Source organism: Camelus ferus, chromosome 5 (assembly GCF_009834535.1).
Source record: "Camelus ferus isolate YT-003-E chromosome 5, BCGSAC_Cfer_1.0, whole genome shotgun sequence".
Taxonomy (NCBI): Eukaryota; Metazoa; Chordata; class Mammalia; order Artiodactyla; family Camelidae; genus Camelus; species Camelus ferus.
Window position 1 is genome coordinate 2,735,214 of NC_045700.1, and position 17,895 is coordinate 2,753,108.

General features: G+C 42.1%; 1 protein-coding gene across 1 annotated transcript in view; it reads left to right on the plus strand.

Annotated features, from left to right (window-relative positions):
• The window catches only part of CNTNAP5 (contactin associated protein family member 5), a 735,160-nt gene that overhangs the window by 328,356 nt on the left and 388,909 nt on the right, over positions 1–17,895 (plus strand). The window contains 1 exon segment of the mRNA XM_032479187.1: positions 9,002–9,205. Within this exon segment, the coding sequence (XP_032335078.1) occupies positions 9,002–9,205 (204 nt within the window).

The window sequence follows — 17,895 nt, forward strand, 5'->3', positions numbered from 1 at the left end:
TGTTTGTTTTTTGGTTTTTTTTTTCGTACCATGACTGTTTTCAATGTTGTCTTCTCAAGACCTCTCCTGTTTTTCCAACTGCTCTCATGCACAGACATGTCAGAAATTCTGCAAGAAAAGCTATTCTGAGGAGTTGGCACAGATAGTTCTGGAAACTTCTGTTGTTATTCACGGTTCATCTGAGGTTATCCTAAGCTTCTGATAAGAGCTGGAAAAGTCACAGAAGTGGTGGAGTTGCTGTGTAAATTTGAGCTGACTGTGGAAACCTCTGTGGTCTGGGGATTGCTAACCAAAACCCTTGAGTCTTCAGTGCAAAAGCATATGGTCTGAATAAGAATTGCTTTTCTTAGATGATGTATCATGAGATAAGCTGCAAACGGTAATTGTACTGAAAATCACGTTGCAGTGGCACTGGTTTTCTCAGGGGAAATCGATGGTTTCTCTTGTCAACTCTGAGCCTCAGCTTCTCCGGCCAGTGAGAAAACAGACTCCCTGTTCCTTCTTAGCTCACTTGGGGATTCGAGCTTGGAATCTTTTATTCAGTGGGGCTCTTTTTTCAGCTGGTTTGTTGACAAGCGACCAACATCTATCAAATAGGCCTGAATATGCCTCCGGAACGCTGTCTTTCTCAGACAACAAGAGATGACAGCTGGGTCACCGATTAAGGGCCCAGTGGGAAGTTGGCCAGCCCTGGTCTTTCTTAGTGCAGCCGGGAAGGAGGCGAGTGTGTGCTGGATTCATCCTGACCTTAAAGAAGGCATTTGTGAGCTGGAGGACCCGTCCATCCTGAAGACTCCTTGGGCCCACAATAGACCTGACCTTAATATTCTCGAGAAATCTGCCAGTGTATCACCGTCTTCACCAACCACACATTGAACTGAAGTGAATTCATAATGAGGAGATTCTAAAAATTGATTTTGAGAAAGAGGGAGAAACTGTTCACTCCAGGAAGCAAATACCTAACAGCTGTGTCCTGGCCAGCCTTGCAGGTAAAATACGGAACTCTGATGAGTTGATCATCATGTAATCGTGGCAGGAAAAAGAAAGAAAAAGAAGGCCAAAAAGGCTACATTGAGGCTTTGCCACCTTGGCAAGGAAATTGGGTAATTCCACCAAGAAGAAAAGACTTTTGGGTGGCCAGGATTGGAATTTGCACTGGCCAATAAGAAACAGGGATGAATTTTCTAAAATTCGAAGAGTTCTATTTAAAAACCCCAACTGGCCCTGCACGTTCCCTACTTTAAATACTTTCACAGTTATTTCTCCATTAATCTCAGGGCCCCATTAAAACTTGTATTGCTGTATTTTTACTAGGATGCTCTGTGGTAAAACCTCTGGCTGTCTCCCCCAGCCTCTGGGCTCCTCACTTCTAAGCTTCTGCACAGAGCTTCTCAAACCTCAGTGAGGACAAGACTACAGGCAGGCGGCTGCGTTCCAAGCCCTGAGTCTCTGATTCCCTGGGTCTGCAGAGAGGTCCTAAATCCTGAGCCTCTACTAAGCTCCCTGGGGAGCCCAAGGCCACTGGTGCAGAGAGCACACTTTTAGATCCACTGGTCCAGCAAGTCTGGATCCCTCTGGTTCTGAGGTCTGACCCTCGGGAGCAGGTGGCCCCTTCCCTGTGCTGGTGAGGCCCCTCATCTGCCTAACTTCCGGCACCCCTCCGAGAAGTGCCATCTCCCCCTGAAGAGCCTGGAGAGGGTTAGACTTCCCTCCTCTGGGATCCTCTCCTTACTGGGGATGTGTGATTGTGAGGTCCTGTCTCCAGCTTAGCCTTTGAGACTCGGGACCTCTGTGGAGTTTATTGCCAGTGACCTGCGCTGAGCACGGACCCTGACACACTGTGGGTTGGGGTGGTGCTCAATAAAGGCTCAGATAGGAGAATGTCTGGGTGAAGCGGGATCCCCCAAGTCAACGAGGATAGGGGGTTCAAGCTTAGTGCAGACGATGAGGGTGAGGAGGGCATTTCCTGTCTAGTCTAAGCAAGCCTCTCAGGTATGCATGTGGCTCCCAGGAGGGGCAGCTGCTCTGATCCAACTTGGTCTGTGAGTAAAGGAGCAAGTTCAGGGGGGCAGGGGCCACGAGGAAATTAGCATCAACCTTGAAGAGAAAGAAAACCTCCTTTCAACCTTCCTGACACGCACACCCATGTTCACGCCCCCTAGAGTGCACCTGATGTCTGCTGGACAATCACACGCAGTCTCACGGGGTACGAGGGGTTCCTCCGTCACCCGCACCCCAACACCCCACTTTCTAATCAGGAAACATCCACGGCTTCGGAGTCAAACACACACCATGTGTGTGCCTTGGGGCAGGGTGCGTAATCTTGCTTTGGCATCTCCTTTTCACAAATGGGGAGAAACGTGGTCCTCACAAGGTTGTTAAGAACATTAAATTAGGCAAAAATGCTAATTACTTTCTCTTTCCTCTAGAGGATGGAGTACTTCCTCCAAAAGAAGATGTGTGCATGTGGCTTAGAGGAGCGGTGAGAGAGAATGTGGGCGGCAGAGTTAGTTTTGTCCATTATCTTTTTGGTGCCCTGAAAACCACACCTTGAGGGGCTCACACAGGTCTTCCTCTTGCCAATACGATCCTGTCTCTATCTGTCCTGCACTTTCCGACACACCATCTTCATTTTTCTCTGGTTTTATTTTTGTATCATTAGAGAGAATCTTGCTTCAGGAGGCTTGTGCAACATGAATGAAGGTGAGAATCACCAGAGCCAGACCCCAGGCTGCAAATTAAGTACCACAGGAGAGAATCAGGACCAAGTGGTTCAAAGTGTCTGATGAGGAAAACCCGGCAGAGAATAGACTTGCTTCCCTTCCGAGCAACACTATAAAAATACAGGCTTTATCGTTAACATTTTAAATCTGCTGTATCCAAAGCGGTTGTGGTATAGCTATACAATGGAATACTACTCAGCCATAAAAAAGAGTGAAATAATGCCATTTGCAGCATCATGGATGGACCTAGAGATCATCATACTAAGTGAAGTAAGTCAGATAGAGAAAGACAAATATCACATGATATCACTTATATGTGGAATCTAAACAAATGACACAAATGACCTTATTTACAAAACAGAGACAGACTCACAGACATAGAAAACAAACTTGTCATCACCAGTGGGGAGGGGATGGGAAGGGATAAATTGGGAGTTTGAGATTTTCAAATACTAACTACTATGGATAAAGTAGATAACAATAAATTTCTTCTGTATAGTAGAAGGGACTATATTCAATACCTTGTAGTAACTTATAACACAAAAGAACATGAAAAAGAATATATATATATATATATATATAACTGAATCATTATGCTGTATACCAGAAATTAACTCAACATTGTAAACCATCTATACCTCAATAAAAAAAAACGGGCTGTATCCAAGTTAGGGATTGGAATACTTCACATAGTTCCTGTGTCTGGAGGAATTATTAAGTATTCAGTGGAGGGAAAACTTTAATCCTCCTTAAACAATTTTTACTGTGTTTCTCCATTTGTGAAACGGCTGATGCATTTTGCGTGTGACTTAATGAATGTTGCCGAGGTCCAGGGTGCTCACCTGAGTTCTCTCCGATGGCCCAGGTGCTTCTCTCATTGGCCTCAGTGGTGTTCAGAGGAAGTTTTACTTTCCAGGCTCCTTAAAGGGGCCTCTCATCCCTGCTTTCATGGGCATCTGTGAGTCATGCAGTAATCAGGTCCCAGGCGGCGGAGTGTGTGCCTCTGGAGAAATGAACCCTGTGAGTGTGGACGGGCAGCCCAGCTCTTGGGGGCAGGGGCCAGTCAGGGGCCAGGAAGTGGGGGGAGAGTTGGCAGCACCGCCCTCAGGCTTCACTGGGTCACTAAACCGTTTCACAGGTAGTCGGGACAGCTGGTGCCGAGCTCGGAGTTAATGAGGCGATGAGTACACATCTGGCTCCTGTCCTCCTGGGACACACTGTCCTGCTGGAGAGCTGGGGTGTAAACACTGGCAAAGAGCCACGTGTCAAAGTCCAGTTGGGAGGTGAACTATCAAGGGGATGGCAGGGTGCTTAGGGGCGGGCTGATGGGACAAAGCTGTTAGGGAAACAGCAGGGCACCAGGCTGATGGGGTGGGTGTCGAGCATTGACCAGAGAGGGACAGCACTTGGGAAGATGCTCAGCACTCAGAGAGGGGCTAAGTCCCATAAGGGAGGTTGGATCCCCAGCTCTGCCCCTTGCTAAATGTGAACTTCTTGTGCTGTGGGGTCATTTGTAAAACAACAACAACAACAACAACAACAACAACAACAACAACAATAATAATAGTGTGTTCTTCATAGGGTGATCGATTGGATTAAATAAGTTCATGCACAGAAAAGTATTTAGAGCATCACGAGGCTCATGGCGTGTGCTCTGTACTTGGTGTCCTACTCCGCCCCCACATGCAGACACACATGCACACGACACATGTGTGCACATGCTGAAAATGCATCCTGCTTGGAGCGGGGTGAGGGTAGGGGGAGAAGCAGAGGAAGGAGGAGGCGGGCAAGGAGGACAGAGGCAGACTGCATGGCATGTGGGGTCTCAGAGACTAAAATTTAATTCCTAGCGTGGAGGGAGTTTACTGAAGGGCTTCGGCAAAGGTGCTGTGGAGAGGAGAGAGGCTGCAAACGTCGAATCGGGTGGTTATGAAGCTATTTTAAGAGCCAGAAGGCGATGATGAAGGCTTGGGTGAACATCTGCTCAGTGTGATGTGAGGGGGGCTGAACCCCAAACTCAAAACAGAGTTTCCTTGTTCTTTATACCATCTTTTTTTCGTCTTTTTTTTTTTTTAATTTAGTTTTATTTTATTTGGGGAGGGAGGTAATTAGGTTGACTTATTTATTTATTTAGAAGAGGTGCTGGGGGTTGAACCCAGGACCTCGTGCATGCTAGGCAGGCACTCTACCACTGAGCTACACCCTCTTCCCCCCTCATATGACGCTTCAGAGCTTTACCAGTGCAGTCATTCCTTTGGATTCATGAGGGAAGGGAGTGTTACTGGGTGACTGTTCGTTTCCAGGTACGATTTATGTAATTCCCTTAATGACTCTTCTGGTAGAGCTGTCTTAGCCCAACTACACAGACAGGACCACTGAAGCTCAGAGAGGTTCTTGTCTCCAATCCCCCAGCCAGTAAGTAGCAAAACCAGAGTGGAAGCCCAGGTCTGTTAAATTTCCACCTCATTTTCTTTTTTTCCTGTCCTACTGGTTGGCTCATTTCCCTTAAGGTCTCATGGCGACCTGGAAGTGCATTTTCTTAAAGGTAACCCATGTTATGGGCACTTACAGTCTCATTTAAGTCACTAGATTAGCTGCACATTTGAGGGAGTGAAATGCAGATCGTGAGGGCTGTGATGGGTTGGGGACAGGGGCGACAGCACTGGAGGGGTGGGCAGAGGTAGCATCTGGGCCCTGCCGACTGAGACAAAGGGAGTGAGGTGGACCCTGTAAGCAGTATCTCCAATCCCACACTTATTTGTGTCATCACTTGACCCAATTCCATTGGCATGTACGGTGTTTGAACTTTTATACTGTTCCTATGGGACCGGGCGTACCCTTCCATTTTAGCTCACAACATGTCGTATTAGTGTCCCGGTCCACAAATTGTCCCACGTCCACTTACTCAGCATTAAACTCCTAGGGACCCAGTTCCTAACCCAGAGACTGGAGCAGAGGCAGAGGGGGAGGGCTCAGAAGACAGCGTGAAGACACAAGGTGCACCTTCTGTGCACAAAGACTTTTACGTAGTTTGAGAAGCTGAAATACGGCAGGACAGGAAGCTTGGGGCCAACTTGCATCCCCTGGGCATAAGCCACTGGACCTAAGAGGGAAATAGCGTCCCTCTGGGCAAGAAGGTGGTCCGATGAGGAAGGCAGCGTTCCCCAGGTGACCTGAACACCCGTCACTTGACGTGGACTGGAGCATTGAATTCTCACAGCAGTCTTCTCTGCAGGATACAATGGCCCCGTTTTATGGGTGAGGAAATCAAGTCTTAGAAAGGTAGAGCTGCCAGTGTGACCCAGTTTACAAGCTGTGGCTGTCACCATTTAAGAGCCACGATATCTTGCTGCATCATGGTCCTCATCATTCCGTGATGGATCACAGCTTGCAGTCTGTAGCCTCCACGAGGCTTGGGCAGAGTCTGCTTGAGAGGACGGAGGCAGGGCGCTGACGAGCAGTATGGGGAAAGTCTGAGAACGGGTAGGGGGAGGGATCTGTGAAAATTCCTTTATGTCTAGACTCTTTCCTTTTAGGCTCTAGGAAGTCATCAGCAATCTCTGGGCTAGGACCACTTTATTCCATAGGACTAAATTATGAAATTGTATTTTAAAATTAATTACCATAAATGCATGATTTCACTTTTATTTTCATTTCAACATTTCAGCTTTCCAAAGGATGTTTCTAGCTCCTTGGTGAAAAAAAACAAAAACAAAACAGAAAAAACACTTAATTTATCACTGCGTATGCTCAAGCTGAGGATTTTAATTGCTTGGTGAATAATACAGATTTGAGTTCTCTCGAGTCCTTGATTTCAAATAAGAATAACCTCACCCCCTCCCTCACACCCATTCACCAACATCCCACCCACATAAGATGGTATATAATGAATCTGTTTCAAGCTATAATTAAATAGCCTTAAATTTTTCTTATTATAAGTAACCAAAGTTTTCTGTAAAAGTTTTTATGATTAAAAAAGTGGGGGAAATAATGTAAAAATAACCTATAATAACACCTTCTAAATAGAGTTGCTATTTGTTACAACTTATTGTTACAGGCTATTTTTTTTTCCGAGCAGTTTAGATTCACAGCAAAATTAAGAGGAAAGTACAGACATTTCCCATAGAACCCCACAAATGTGTATCTCTCTCCCCCGTTATCACATCCCCCACCAGAGTGGTACTTTGTTACAACTGATGACCCTACACTGACACATCGTTTACACTGTGGTTCACTCTTGGTGGTGTCCATTCTGCGAGTTTAGGCAAACGTGTAATTATGTGTATCCATCACTATCATACCATAGAGTGTTTTCACTGCCCTAGAAATCCTCTGTGCCCTGCTAATTCATCTTCCCCACAAACCCCTGGCCATCACTGATATTTTTACTGTCCCTCAGTTTTGTTTTTATAGAATATCATATGGTTGGAATCATATAGTAGTCTTTTCAGACTGGCTTTTTTTCATTAAGTAATATACATGTAAATTGTTTTCCATGTCTTTTCACGGCTTGATTGCCCATTTCTTTTTAGTGCTGTATGACAGTCCCTTGCCTTAACGTGCCACAGTTTATTTATCCATTCACCTACTGAAGGACATCTTGGTTGCTTCTAAGATTTGGCAGTTACGAAAGATGCCATAAACATCCGTGTGCCAGTTTTTGTGTGGACCTAAGTTTTCAAGTCCTTTGAGTAAATAGGAAGGAGCTAGGTTGCTGGACAGTACAGCAAGAGGACGTTTAGTTTTGCAAGGAAACTGTCAAGCTGTCTTCCACAGTGGCTGCACCATTTTGCATTCCCACCAGCAGTGAGTGAGGGTTCCTGTTGCTTCACATCCTCGCCAGCATTTGGTGGTGTCTGTGTGCCAGAGTTAGGCCATTCTAATAGGTGTGCAGTTAATGGTATCTCATTGCTGCTTTAATTCACATTTCCCTGATGACACGTGATATAGAGAATCTTTTCAGATACTTGTTTGTTTGATGAGGTGAGACTTTTCTTATTTGACAGTTGCCAAGAGAAGTAGATCTTAAAAGTTCCCATCACCAGAAAAAAAAAAATCTGTAACTGTGTATGGCGGCCAAGGATACATTTTTGTAGTGATCATTTAATAGTACATACAAATATCTAATCATTATGTTGTACACCTGAAACTAATGAAATGTTTTATCTCAATTTGTATCAAAAAAAAAAAAACCAAAAGAAAGTCCTTCTTAGCTTTCTGGCGTACAATTTTCAGACATGTTTATACACATCTACTCCATACGTTTATCCAAATCATGATTACTGTGAGATAGGCTGGGACCTGGGACCTGGGACCACTTCTGAGATGTTGGGGACAAATCAGGGTACCCTGCATGATCCCTGCACCCGGCATCACCAAGGGGGTGGGCAGACCGCCTGAGCCACCCCTCAGGCCCGACCCACTGGTCTACCCCCCCTTCACCCCATTTAAGGTACCAGCCTACCCCCCTCAGGAAGCAGAAAGGGCATCTGTTACTTCTTTTCCATCCCAGTCCCAACAAAGCCTTACTTGAATTTCTCATCTGGACCCTTACTAATTTCTATTAATTAAAGTGTTCAAGAACCCTAGTGGGAATGAACTGGACCTGCTCTTTTTTTTTCCTTTAACAATAATGAGCAAACACTTTTGTGCATGCAAACTAAAATGATACACATCCCCACACAAGATAAGGCAGAGACAATAAGGATGCAATGCCTTTGCCCTCTCTGTTCAAATAGTAAGTCATCCTTTACAGTATATCCTTTAACATTGAACTTAAAGGGACCCTCAGAACCCTTCTCAGCACAGGTCTAGGAAGACAGTACTGTTCAGAGTTGAAACAATAAACTGTAGTTTTCATCCCCAACCTTGATCCTGGATGGAGGATCACATTACTTCACCTATCAGAAGCAGACTAATGGGGAAGGTAAATCATGAGAAATTATTACAACCGGGCATCTGACATAGCAGAGCCTGACAAGGGTCCTTGCGCTGTTCGCACCCTGTCCCCTCAAGCAAAAGCTGACATATCACTAATGAGAGGTTTTCCTTCCAGGCTGACGATCAGTTCACTTTGACTGTGTGTGTGATGGCTGCTTGTAAATGAATGCTCCCCTAGTCTAATTAGATTGGGTCTAGTCTATATGTTTCCTGTTGAGTCGGGACCCTATAGATGCCAGGAACGTTTCTATTAATTGGACAACAACTCAGATCCCAGAGAGGAAGGGCAGTGACGAGGATGGGCACTGATGGTTTTCTCCCTCTCTCTTTGTGCCCAGAATCAGATGTTGCTGACTTCGATGGCCGGAGCTCCCTCCTGTACAGGTTCAATCAGAAACTGATGAGCACGCTCAAGGATGTGATCTCTCTGAAGTTCAAGAGCATGCAAGGAGATGGAGTCCTGTTCCACGGAGAAGGGCAACGTGGGGACCACATCACCCTGGAGCTCCAGAAGGGGAGGCTGGCCCTGCACCTCAACTTGGGTAAGCCAGGCTCTGCCCCTTCCCTGCCCTGGCCGGGCCCTGGGGAGCTCCCTTCTGTAGCAGAGCCCAGCTCCTTATTCTCCTAGTGCATCAGCTGCAGGTTCCTGGATCACAACCTAAGAGACACAATTTCCTTATCCAGGTTGGAGAAGAAAAGTACCATTTTTTAAAAACTCTTTTTGTATTTTGGGGGAAGGTAATTAGATATTATTTATTTATTAATTATTATTTATTTATTTTTAAATTTTATTTAATGAAGGTACTGGGGATGGAACCCAGGACCTTGTGCATGCTAAGCACGCACCCTACCACTGAGCTGTGCCCTCCCCTCTAAAGAGCACCATACTTTTAAATGTTTAAACCATTAATAACCTTCTCTGAAACAAGGAAATTTTGGTAGAAGGATAGTGCCACTAGCTAGTTGCTATTCATGTATTTATTTATTTGTCTCCATAATTAACTTTTTTTTAGTACCAAACTTTACCTTAAGCATGTTTAAACACACATTATTATAATGCACACATATTATAAGGAGGCTTGCCCACAATCTTATAATTGTTACCTTTATGAAAGTTAAGTTTCAGGGGGAAAAATAAACATTTCAATTTCTTTTTTTTTTTTTTAAATTTATTTTGTTCTTTTAGGTGGGGGGACAATGGGTCTTTAGTATGTTGGGAAAAATCTAAGCTCCTGGGCATCCTCATGTTATGTTAAGGGAAACACCGTTTTCTCTGAATGTCCAGCTTATCCCAGGGGTAACCCTAGATTTGCCAAATGACAGCTAATTGGGTGCAGGATGCCCTCTACCTTCTCTGTGCTTCGGACTCAGGCCTCCCTCTATGAGTTGGCATCCATCACGCCTGCCTCTCCACATGCAGGTCTGCATCTCACCGTAATCAACTTCCCTTCCCAGGGAAAGAAAGACAGGCTCATCCTCCTTGACGTGAAAGGCACCTATGAAGGAAGGATGTGCCTAGTGCACAAGGCAGGGAGCAAAATTCCCAAAGATGCAAAGGCAAGCTCTGCTGTAGAAAAAGAGCCAGGCTGATGGCAAAGGAACTGACCACTTTCTCAGAGTTACTCCCTGCCTCCCATTTGACATTTATCAGTATGAGGGGGAGGGCTGGATATTACACTTGTGGGAGAGAATTATCACCTAAGTATCAAATAGTAAAGAAGGAAAGTCAGAGCAGAAGACTAGCAAAGAAAGCAGAGTCAGAGTTTGTGAGCTCGAGTTGCAGGAAAGACTGGAAAAATCACAGATGCATTTTGTATTTAAGTAATTAGTATTTAGTAAGAAATTCTTTTAGTAATTAGCAGGAGAAACAGAAGAATGAAGATTACCATGAACTCATCCCCAGAGCCAAACAATATAAGCCTCTGTTCTGAGGCATTTCTGGGCATCTTCTTAGCCTTCAAGGGTTAGCAGGGAGAACTTCAGGATCCCAAGTTTAACTCATAAAATTTAAATCTAATGGAGTCAATTAAATTACAGCAAAGGCATCTTTAGAAGGCGAGTCACACCCAGAGGATAGCGGGAAGATGATTTTTCAGTAACCTAATTGGTTGTGTTAGCATAGCTAAAGAAGAAATTTATCAGTGAATTGAAGGAAAGGTGAGCATAAAAGTACTCAGCAGAAATATATCATTTAGTTACCTGGCCTTCAATTTTCATGAAAGGAGAATGGAGTAAACCCTCACCCCCACTACACCCAGTTACAAGTGGTTCACAGAACATTGTGGGTTATGCATAAAGTTATCAATAGTAAAGCAGGTAATGCTGAATCTGCCACTTAGATTCCCGATTCGGATATGCCGTCGCCCTTCCAAAGCTCTGCCCCAACAGGCATAACCCAGCGATGTACACCAGCCTCAGTCACAGTATAGCATGATTGAGAGGAGTGGGCATGGTCAGGCAGCAGATCTTATTTTAATTGCAGACATGTGCTAGCTATTTCTTATGGGGAAAGTTCATAACCTCAAAGCCTCAGTTTACTCGTTTCCAACCTGGGGTTAATAATAACTATCTTGCAAAGCATGAACATGACAACTAAAAGCATTATAAAGTGAATTTTTTTTATGTCAGTAAATAAACATAGTGAGGTACCAAACACAGAAGCTCTTAATTCTACTCATTATTCTACTCAGTATCTGAATGTTCCACCCCCTGTGCTATGCTGGTCTTCCTAGAAATAAATGGCTATATTAAGATCAAGAAGATCTGCTTGCTGTGATACAAAGAAAGTAGAATAATTCTCTCTTCCCGGATTCCATCTGCCCTCTATTTCTAACTGGTGGTGATAAGGGGAAATCTCATCTAGTGAGTGATTCAGTAGTAAAAATATGTTTATTTCTTCATCTTTTCCTCATCTCGTGGATTTTACCCATCTCTAGCCATTTACCACAACTGTTTCTTGTACTCACCTCTTTTAGGCAGTCACCTAGGATACCTGTAAAATAGCATACATTTCTATGTTCCTTCTCTAGAGAGGCACTGACATATATTAGAACCTCCGCTCTGCAGAACTCAGTTAGAGCCAGCAGATCCCTGGAAGCACTGAGTTAGAGGGAAAGAAGGGCATGATAATTAAATCAAAGCTGATAATCAAGGGAGCTTTGATACGCCCGTAATGGAAAATCTGTAACGTAGGTTCCACGAGGGCAAGACAGCCCTTTGTTTATTGCTGTATCTTCAGAAACCGGAACACCTGCCTGAAGTAGGTACTCAAGGTAAATTGAGTATATTGGAAAAAGGGCTTTTCATCTCACATAGCAGAGCCTGACACAAATACACATTATTCTGTTTTGGCTTGCTTACCTTAAAGCCTGAGCTACTCTCTCTCCTATGATGGGGCCCTGATATTTGCAGAACATATTGAGTATGTTGGTATCCTATCATAGCATCCTTGTTGGGTATGTGAATATTACCCCCAATTCACCCATGTGGAATATAAAGCTGAAGAAGAATAAATCACCTGTTCAAATTACATGGTTACTGATTAGCATAAGCATTATTAAAATCTAGTTATATGTAACTTTCTTTTACTATTATTTTCAGATTATAAACTATATTTCACTTTTAGAAAACTTGAAAAAAATTAGAAAGAAGGGTAAAAGTCACTCAAAATCCTATAATGCAGTCACCCTTCTATTAACATTTTGGTATGTTTTTCAAGTGTATTCCCTAGTTACTCATATAAAATATTTACATATTGTGTAAAATCCATGTTCTTTCCTATGTTGCCCCACAGCCTTCAAAGTGGAAAGAGTTCATATCATCCATGATCAGGTTCTTAAGAGAAATGAATCAAGAAAGAAAGACAAAAGAGAGAAGGAGGGAGGGAGGGAGAATCCAAAAACCCAAGTTAATGGGCTAAATAATGGCATAGGCCAATGAAGGAAGGAAGTTTCTCTTTTCCCAGCTGAGGCAGACACTCCAGCAGCGGTCCCTTCAGTGACAGTCCTCTGGTGTGTGTTCCTTGTCTAACCTGTGACTTCACAATGCAGAAATTCAGGCTGAGTGGAGGGGTTCAGCACTACGGCCAAGGGCAGAAGGCATTAAGGTTGAGTGGAGGGGTTCAGCACCATGGCCAGCGGCAGAGGGTGGCCCTGGGAGATGTATGTAGTGATCTGTGGTTCTTTACAAGTGATGCTCTTTGCTGATGTGGTGATTCCTATTACCTAGCTACCCATATGAGGCTGACTTGAAATTATCCTTTCAATGCTGACCTTGAACTAGGTGCTCCCCTTTGACCACTTCCTTAGGGTAAAGTAATGATTTTTCTAAGGCTACTAATGGGAAAGAGATTCCTTCTCTCAGTCCTTGAGGGGGTTAATAGAGATCCGTCTTTCCAAGTTTGACACATCTCATTCAGATCACCTGTGGCAGCTTGCCCTCTGTAGAATCACAACAGCACAAACCCATCCATACAGGTGGGAGAATCAAAGAGCAGAGGTATTATGTGACTGGGGAATTGTTGTAAGAACTAAACAAAACATCAATACTACATGCAGGTCACTCATCCTTACAAGAGCCCAGTGCCTTTGAACTGAAGCAGAATATCTGTGCAGTAAGGGAAGCTGTAGGAAAGTGAGGATCCTGGAATAGCACAAACAGGTGTGGAGCAGATGTCCTTGGGGCCACGTGTCTGGTTCAGAGGCAAAGCATTTGATTTCATAACCACCCCACTGAGCTATCCTGGGATATCAGCAAAGGTTCTGCACATTCTCCAGAGAGTCAAATGAACATTTTCTTTAGCTTTTTGAAATTCAGGCATTTTGATAAGCCAACTCGTGTTTATTTATAAAATGTTTATTGTGCTTCTGTACTTGTACTAAATACTATGAAAGATTTTTTGTTTGTTTTTTAAACATTGCCTGCTTTTGAGAGCCCTCACTTAGGCATGTACTAGACATTTTACACATGTGTTTCATTTAAATTATATGGCAATCCTACAAACTATATCCAAACCCATTTTCCAGATGAAGAAACTGATGGTCAGTGATGCCCAGTTGCTTGCCCTGGGTCACATAGTTCACATGATTGTATAGCTGAAGACCCCGAATTAGAACCCTCTCAATCTGACCCCAAGGTCCTGGCATTAATCATAAAAATGTTATAAACCTTCATGAAACATTTATATATTAAATATCAGGAAGTTGATATTCATGTGTCATATTTTGAGATGGAGAGACCAGAGTGGGATAAAGGAGTCCAGAAAACCTTCATGGATTAACCTTGAGTTATCTTGAGATTTTATTGCAAAGAGGAGAGAAAGACAGGCATTTCAGACAAAGTGTCAGTGGGACAAGTTGCACCAGGCTTTCTATTAATTGCATCGCTCATGTAATAAGAATTCATTGAGCAAGTACATTAAGCCAGGCACTGAGCTTTGCACTGGAGGTTAAAAGTTGAATTCACCAGTTCTGATTTTCAAGAAGGTCCCAGCTTCGTAGATTAATTATTTCTATTTACTTTCTAATTTTATAATATTAACTAAAAGTAGATGAGTATGTATCATCAAAACCATATCTCATAGTGGTAATAAAACAGCATTTTCTGAGAGAGCAAAGGCACAGAAGAGGATACAATTTAGGGGCCAGATTTGAGCAACAGCCCCTAAATCTGGAGAATGTTTTATTGTATAAAATTTAGAATTCTTTAACAACTAAAAAGATATATTTCATTACTTTCGTGATAAGTAAGGATTGCTCTGGTTTGAGGGTCAAGTCCACTGAAATCACATGGCTTTCTGCTCATTGCTATTCTCTTCAAAAGGCTTCTGAGTACTTAGAACATTCATTAGCCTTGAATTTTACCAAAAAGGGGTCTTCACGATCCTGGATTACCTATGGAGGTGAAATTTGTCTTTTCATTCTACATCGTATCCCCCTCTAGTGTTGTCCCATTTTCCTATTCCACGACTCTCCTCTTCCCAGTTCATCAAATTATTTTCTGAGACCCTCCATCCTTGCTAAGCTACATGAGCTTACAGGTGCATATGGTGGGATGCAGACGCCAGAACATAAGAAATGAGGGTGAGTGGGAGTACCAGTGTTTCCAATGGGGTAGGGGTGAGAATATTAGCTTTTTTTATTTAGTCAGACAGAGCTGGGTGGTAACCCTAATTCTTTGTGTCTTTGGGTAAGCCATGTGTCTTCTTTGAGAGGGAGCTTTTTGTAGGGCTACATACAGAGAAATAACCAAAGCAACATATGTAACATCAAGTGCTTACCTCACTTGATGGAAGAGAAGCTTAAAAAATAGAGGTGAACACTAATTCTGGTAACCTGAAAAATTAAAAACTGGGAAGTTAATTTTGAAGATCAGATGGAGGCAGGCACTGGGGACCTCCATGTGAGTGGCACCTATTTCATCAGCAATAAATCAAGCCCTTTGCAAGAGTGGCTTTTTGTTGAAATGCCATCTTAAAAAAGGAAGTTTCCATTCCCTTTTGCTCAGGCCAAGTGCAATTCACAGATTTCAAAAGTGGCATCCATGTTTAAACTGTTAAGTTAAGCCCAAGGAAGAAAAAGAGTCAATCAAAGAAGAATTTTGGGTGAAGACATTGCAATATGCATACCCTTAGCCAGAAAAATGTTAGTTCTAAGGGTGAAGAATTTGACACGTTTATCGTCAGTATGTTGGCAGTGGGGGTGGGGGAGGAGGATGAGAAAAGCAAGTTAGAAATATTTGGCAAACATTTCAAGCTTCCTTTAAGAATTGTCATATGCTTAAGGACCTTGAGTAGTATTTACTTTGCTTCATTTTAATTATATCTCAAACCACATAAAAACAAGTGTTTTCTTTAATTAGTAATAAAAGGTTTCTTTTTTTCCCACTCTAATATGATGCTGGCCTAGAATGTAGCTTCTGCATATTTTTATTGTCTTTGTTCTCCACAATTGCCCACAGGCAATTTTATCATGCCATAATAAATTGGAAACTAGTTAAAACTAGTCAATGAACCATTATGGCCACTGAGATAAAATTTGAGATATATATTACAGGATAAAGAGTTGGATAAGCTTTTGAGAATGAAGCTTTTATTGTAACTTCTAATAATGAACATGTCTAGGTAAAGTGGAACATTTCCTAGGGCTAACGTTCTTCTTTCTTCACAGTAACACCTCGTGTAGGTAAAATTCAAAATATCCTGCTTGATGAAGAGCAGAATTTCCTCTTTATCAAACTGCATAAACTAACTTTGCTCAATTTGTTTTAATACGCTATTTCTGAATATCAGCATAGAAAGAGTCATGGAGAAAGTGCATGAAATACATCACACCTGCCATTTTTTTGTTAATTAAAAAGTAACCTGCAATGCAGGAGCTATTCAATAATTCACACATCACCTGTATAGTTTTCAGTGGACCAGCTATGCAGGTTAAGGATTATGTATTTAATGAAGTTTATTTTTCCCATTATGAAAGATTTATGCGCATTCTGAAACAAAGAAAAAAAAATCAGAACTTTTGTTAATATTTGAGAAAATGCATTCTTGGTTTTTGTTTGCACACAGGGCTTCTCTCCTTTTCCATAGTTGTCATTTTTTCTATGTTGATACTTTTCTATCCTGCTTTTATATATTTTAAACCAGTAAGGTGTAATTATTGAATATCACCTTTACTAAAAGTTACTTTTTATTTCATAAAAATGGCAGTCACTACTGAGTACACTTTTGAAATAAGTACTTCATAGACATCTCATCAAATCCATTTGGATGATTACATAATATTCCATCTGGTGATTCTATCCAAGCTTATTCCAAGTTTTTTTTTTTCTCTTTCTTTCCAAATGATTGGACATTATCTCCAATTTTTTAATTATTAGATATTTAGGGAAAAAAATCACTATGTGTCAGTTTTTTTTTCCCCGCCTTAGGATAGATTTCCAGAAAGTAGGTTACTAGGTAAAAAGTTATGAACATTTTTTTAAGTCCTTCCATACTTAGTGACTTACGTATTTTAAAAAATTTGGTGAGATGGGGTTTTATTTTTCATTACTGTTTGGACAGTAAAAAAAAAAATTGGTGAAACAAATGAAAATGTAAAGGAGCGATATTAATTCACTTTGGAGTAAAGGTCAACAAATTGCTTTAAGTACTCATGAAAATTTCATGAGCTATTCGGCATGAAAAGTTAAATGCATTAATTAAGGTTTATGGTTTCATTAGCTGCAGTAAGAGAAAAGTAGCTACATTTTATTTAAGGAGTTGTGCCTTTTATTCCTTTTGAAGTCCTAAAATTAAGAGTGTAATTATTAGATGGAATGATAATAGCAAACTTTGTGAGCCAAGGTTAGGACATGGTGACTTAAGCTGACTTTATCCTTAAAGAGAGTAAGGATGGAGTTACTGATGTTTTTCACTCTGCAGATTTTCTGGCCCATTAAGATGGTGGTGACAATGGTGGTGGTGGGTGCTGTACAGAAAAATTATTTTTTATCTATTTTTTATATAGTAGTTAGCATTTGCAAATCTTCAACTCCCAATTTATCCCTTCCCACCCTCTTTCACCCCGGTAACCAAAAGTTTATTCACTATGTCTGTGAGTCTGTTTCTGTTCTGTGGATAAGTTCATTAATGTCTTCTTTTTTATTTTTCCTTTTTTTTTTTTTGTAAGATTCCACATATGAGTCATATCATATTGTATTTTTCTTTCTCTTTCTGGCTTACTTCGCTTAGAATGAAGATCTCCAGTTCCATTCATGTTGCTGCAAATGGCATTATTTTATTCTTTTTTATGGCTGAGTAGTATTCCGTTATATAAATATACCGCAACTTTTTTATCCAGTCATCTGTCAATGGGCATTTAGGTTGTTTCCATGTCTTGGCTATTGTATATAGTGCTGCTGTGAACAGTGGGGTGCCTATATCTTTTCGAATTTGACTTCCCTCTGGATATACACCCAGGAGTGGGATAATAAAACCTCTTTTAAATGTTCACCTGAGTTAGTCATCTCAGACTTACTGATTCACCAGTGGCTCCCATTTCTTAAAAGTAAAACACAAGCTGTAACCTAGCTCACACTAACACACTTGTCCTGGAGGCTGTAAGCCAGCCCTGCATGGTCACGGCACTCTGCTGCCTGGAATCCCTTTACAGAGTTCCCCTACGCCCCCCAGCCCTGGCATGCACTTCTCCTGGCTGTGTAACCATGCTCCTTGTCTGGCCAAATTTATGCCTGG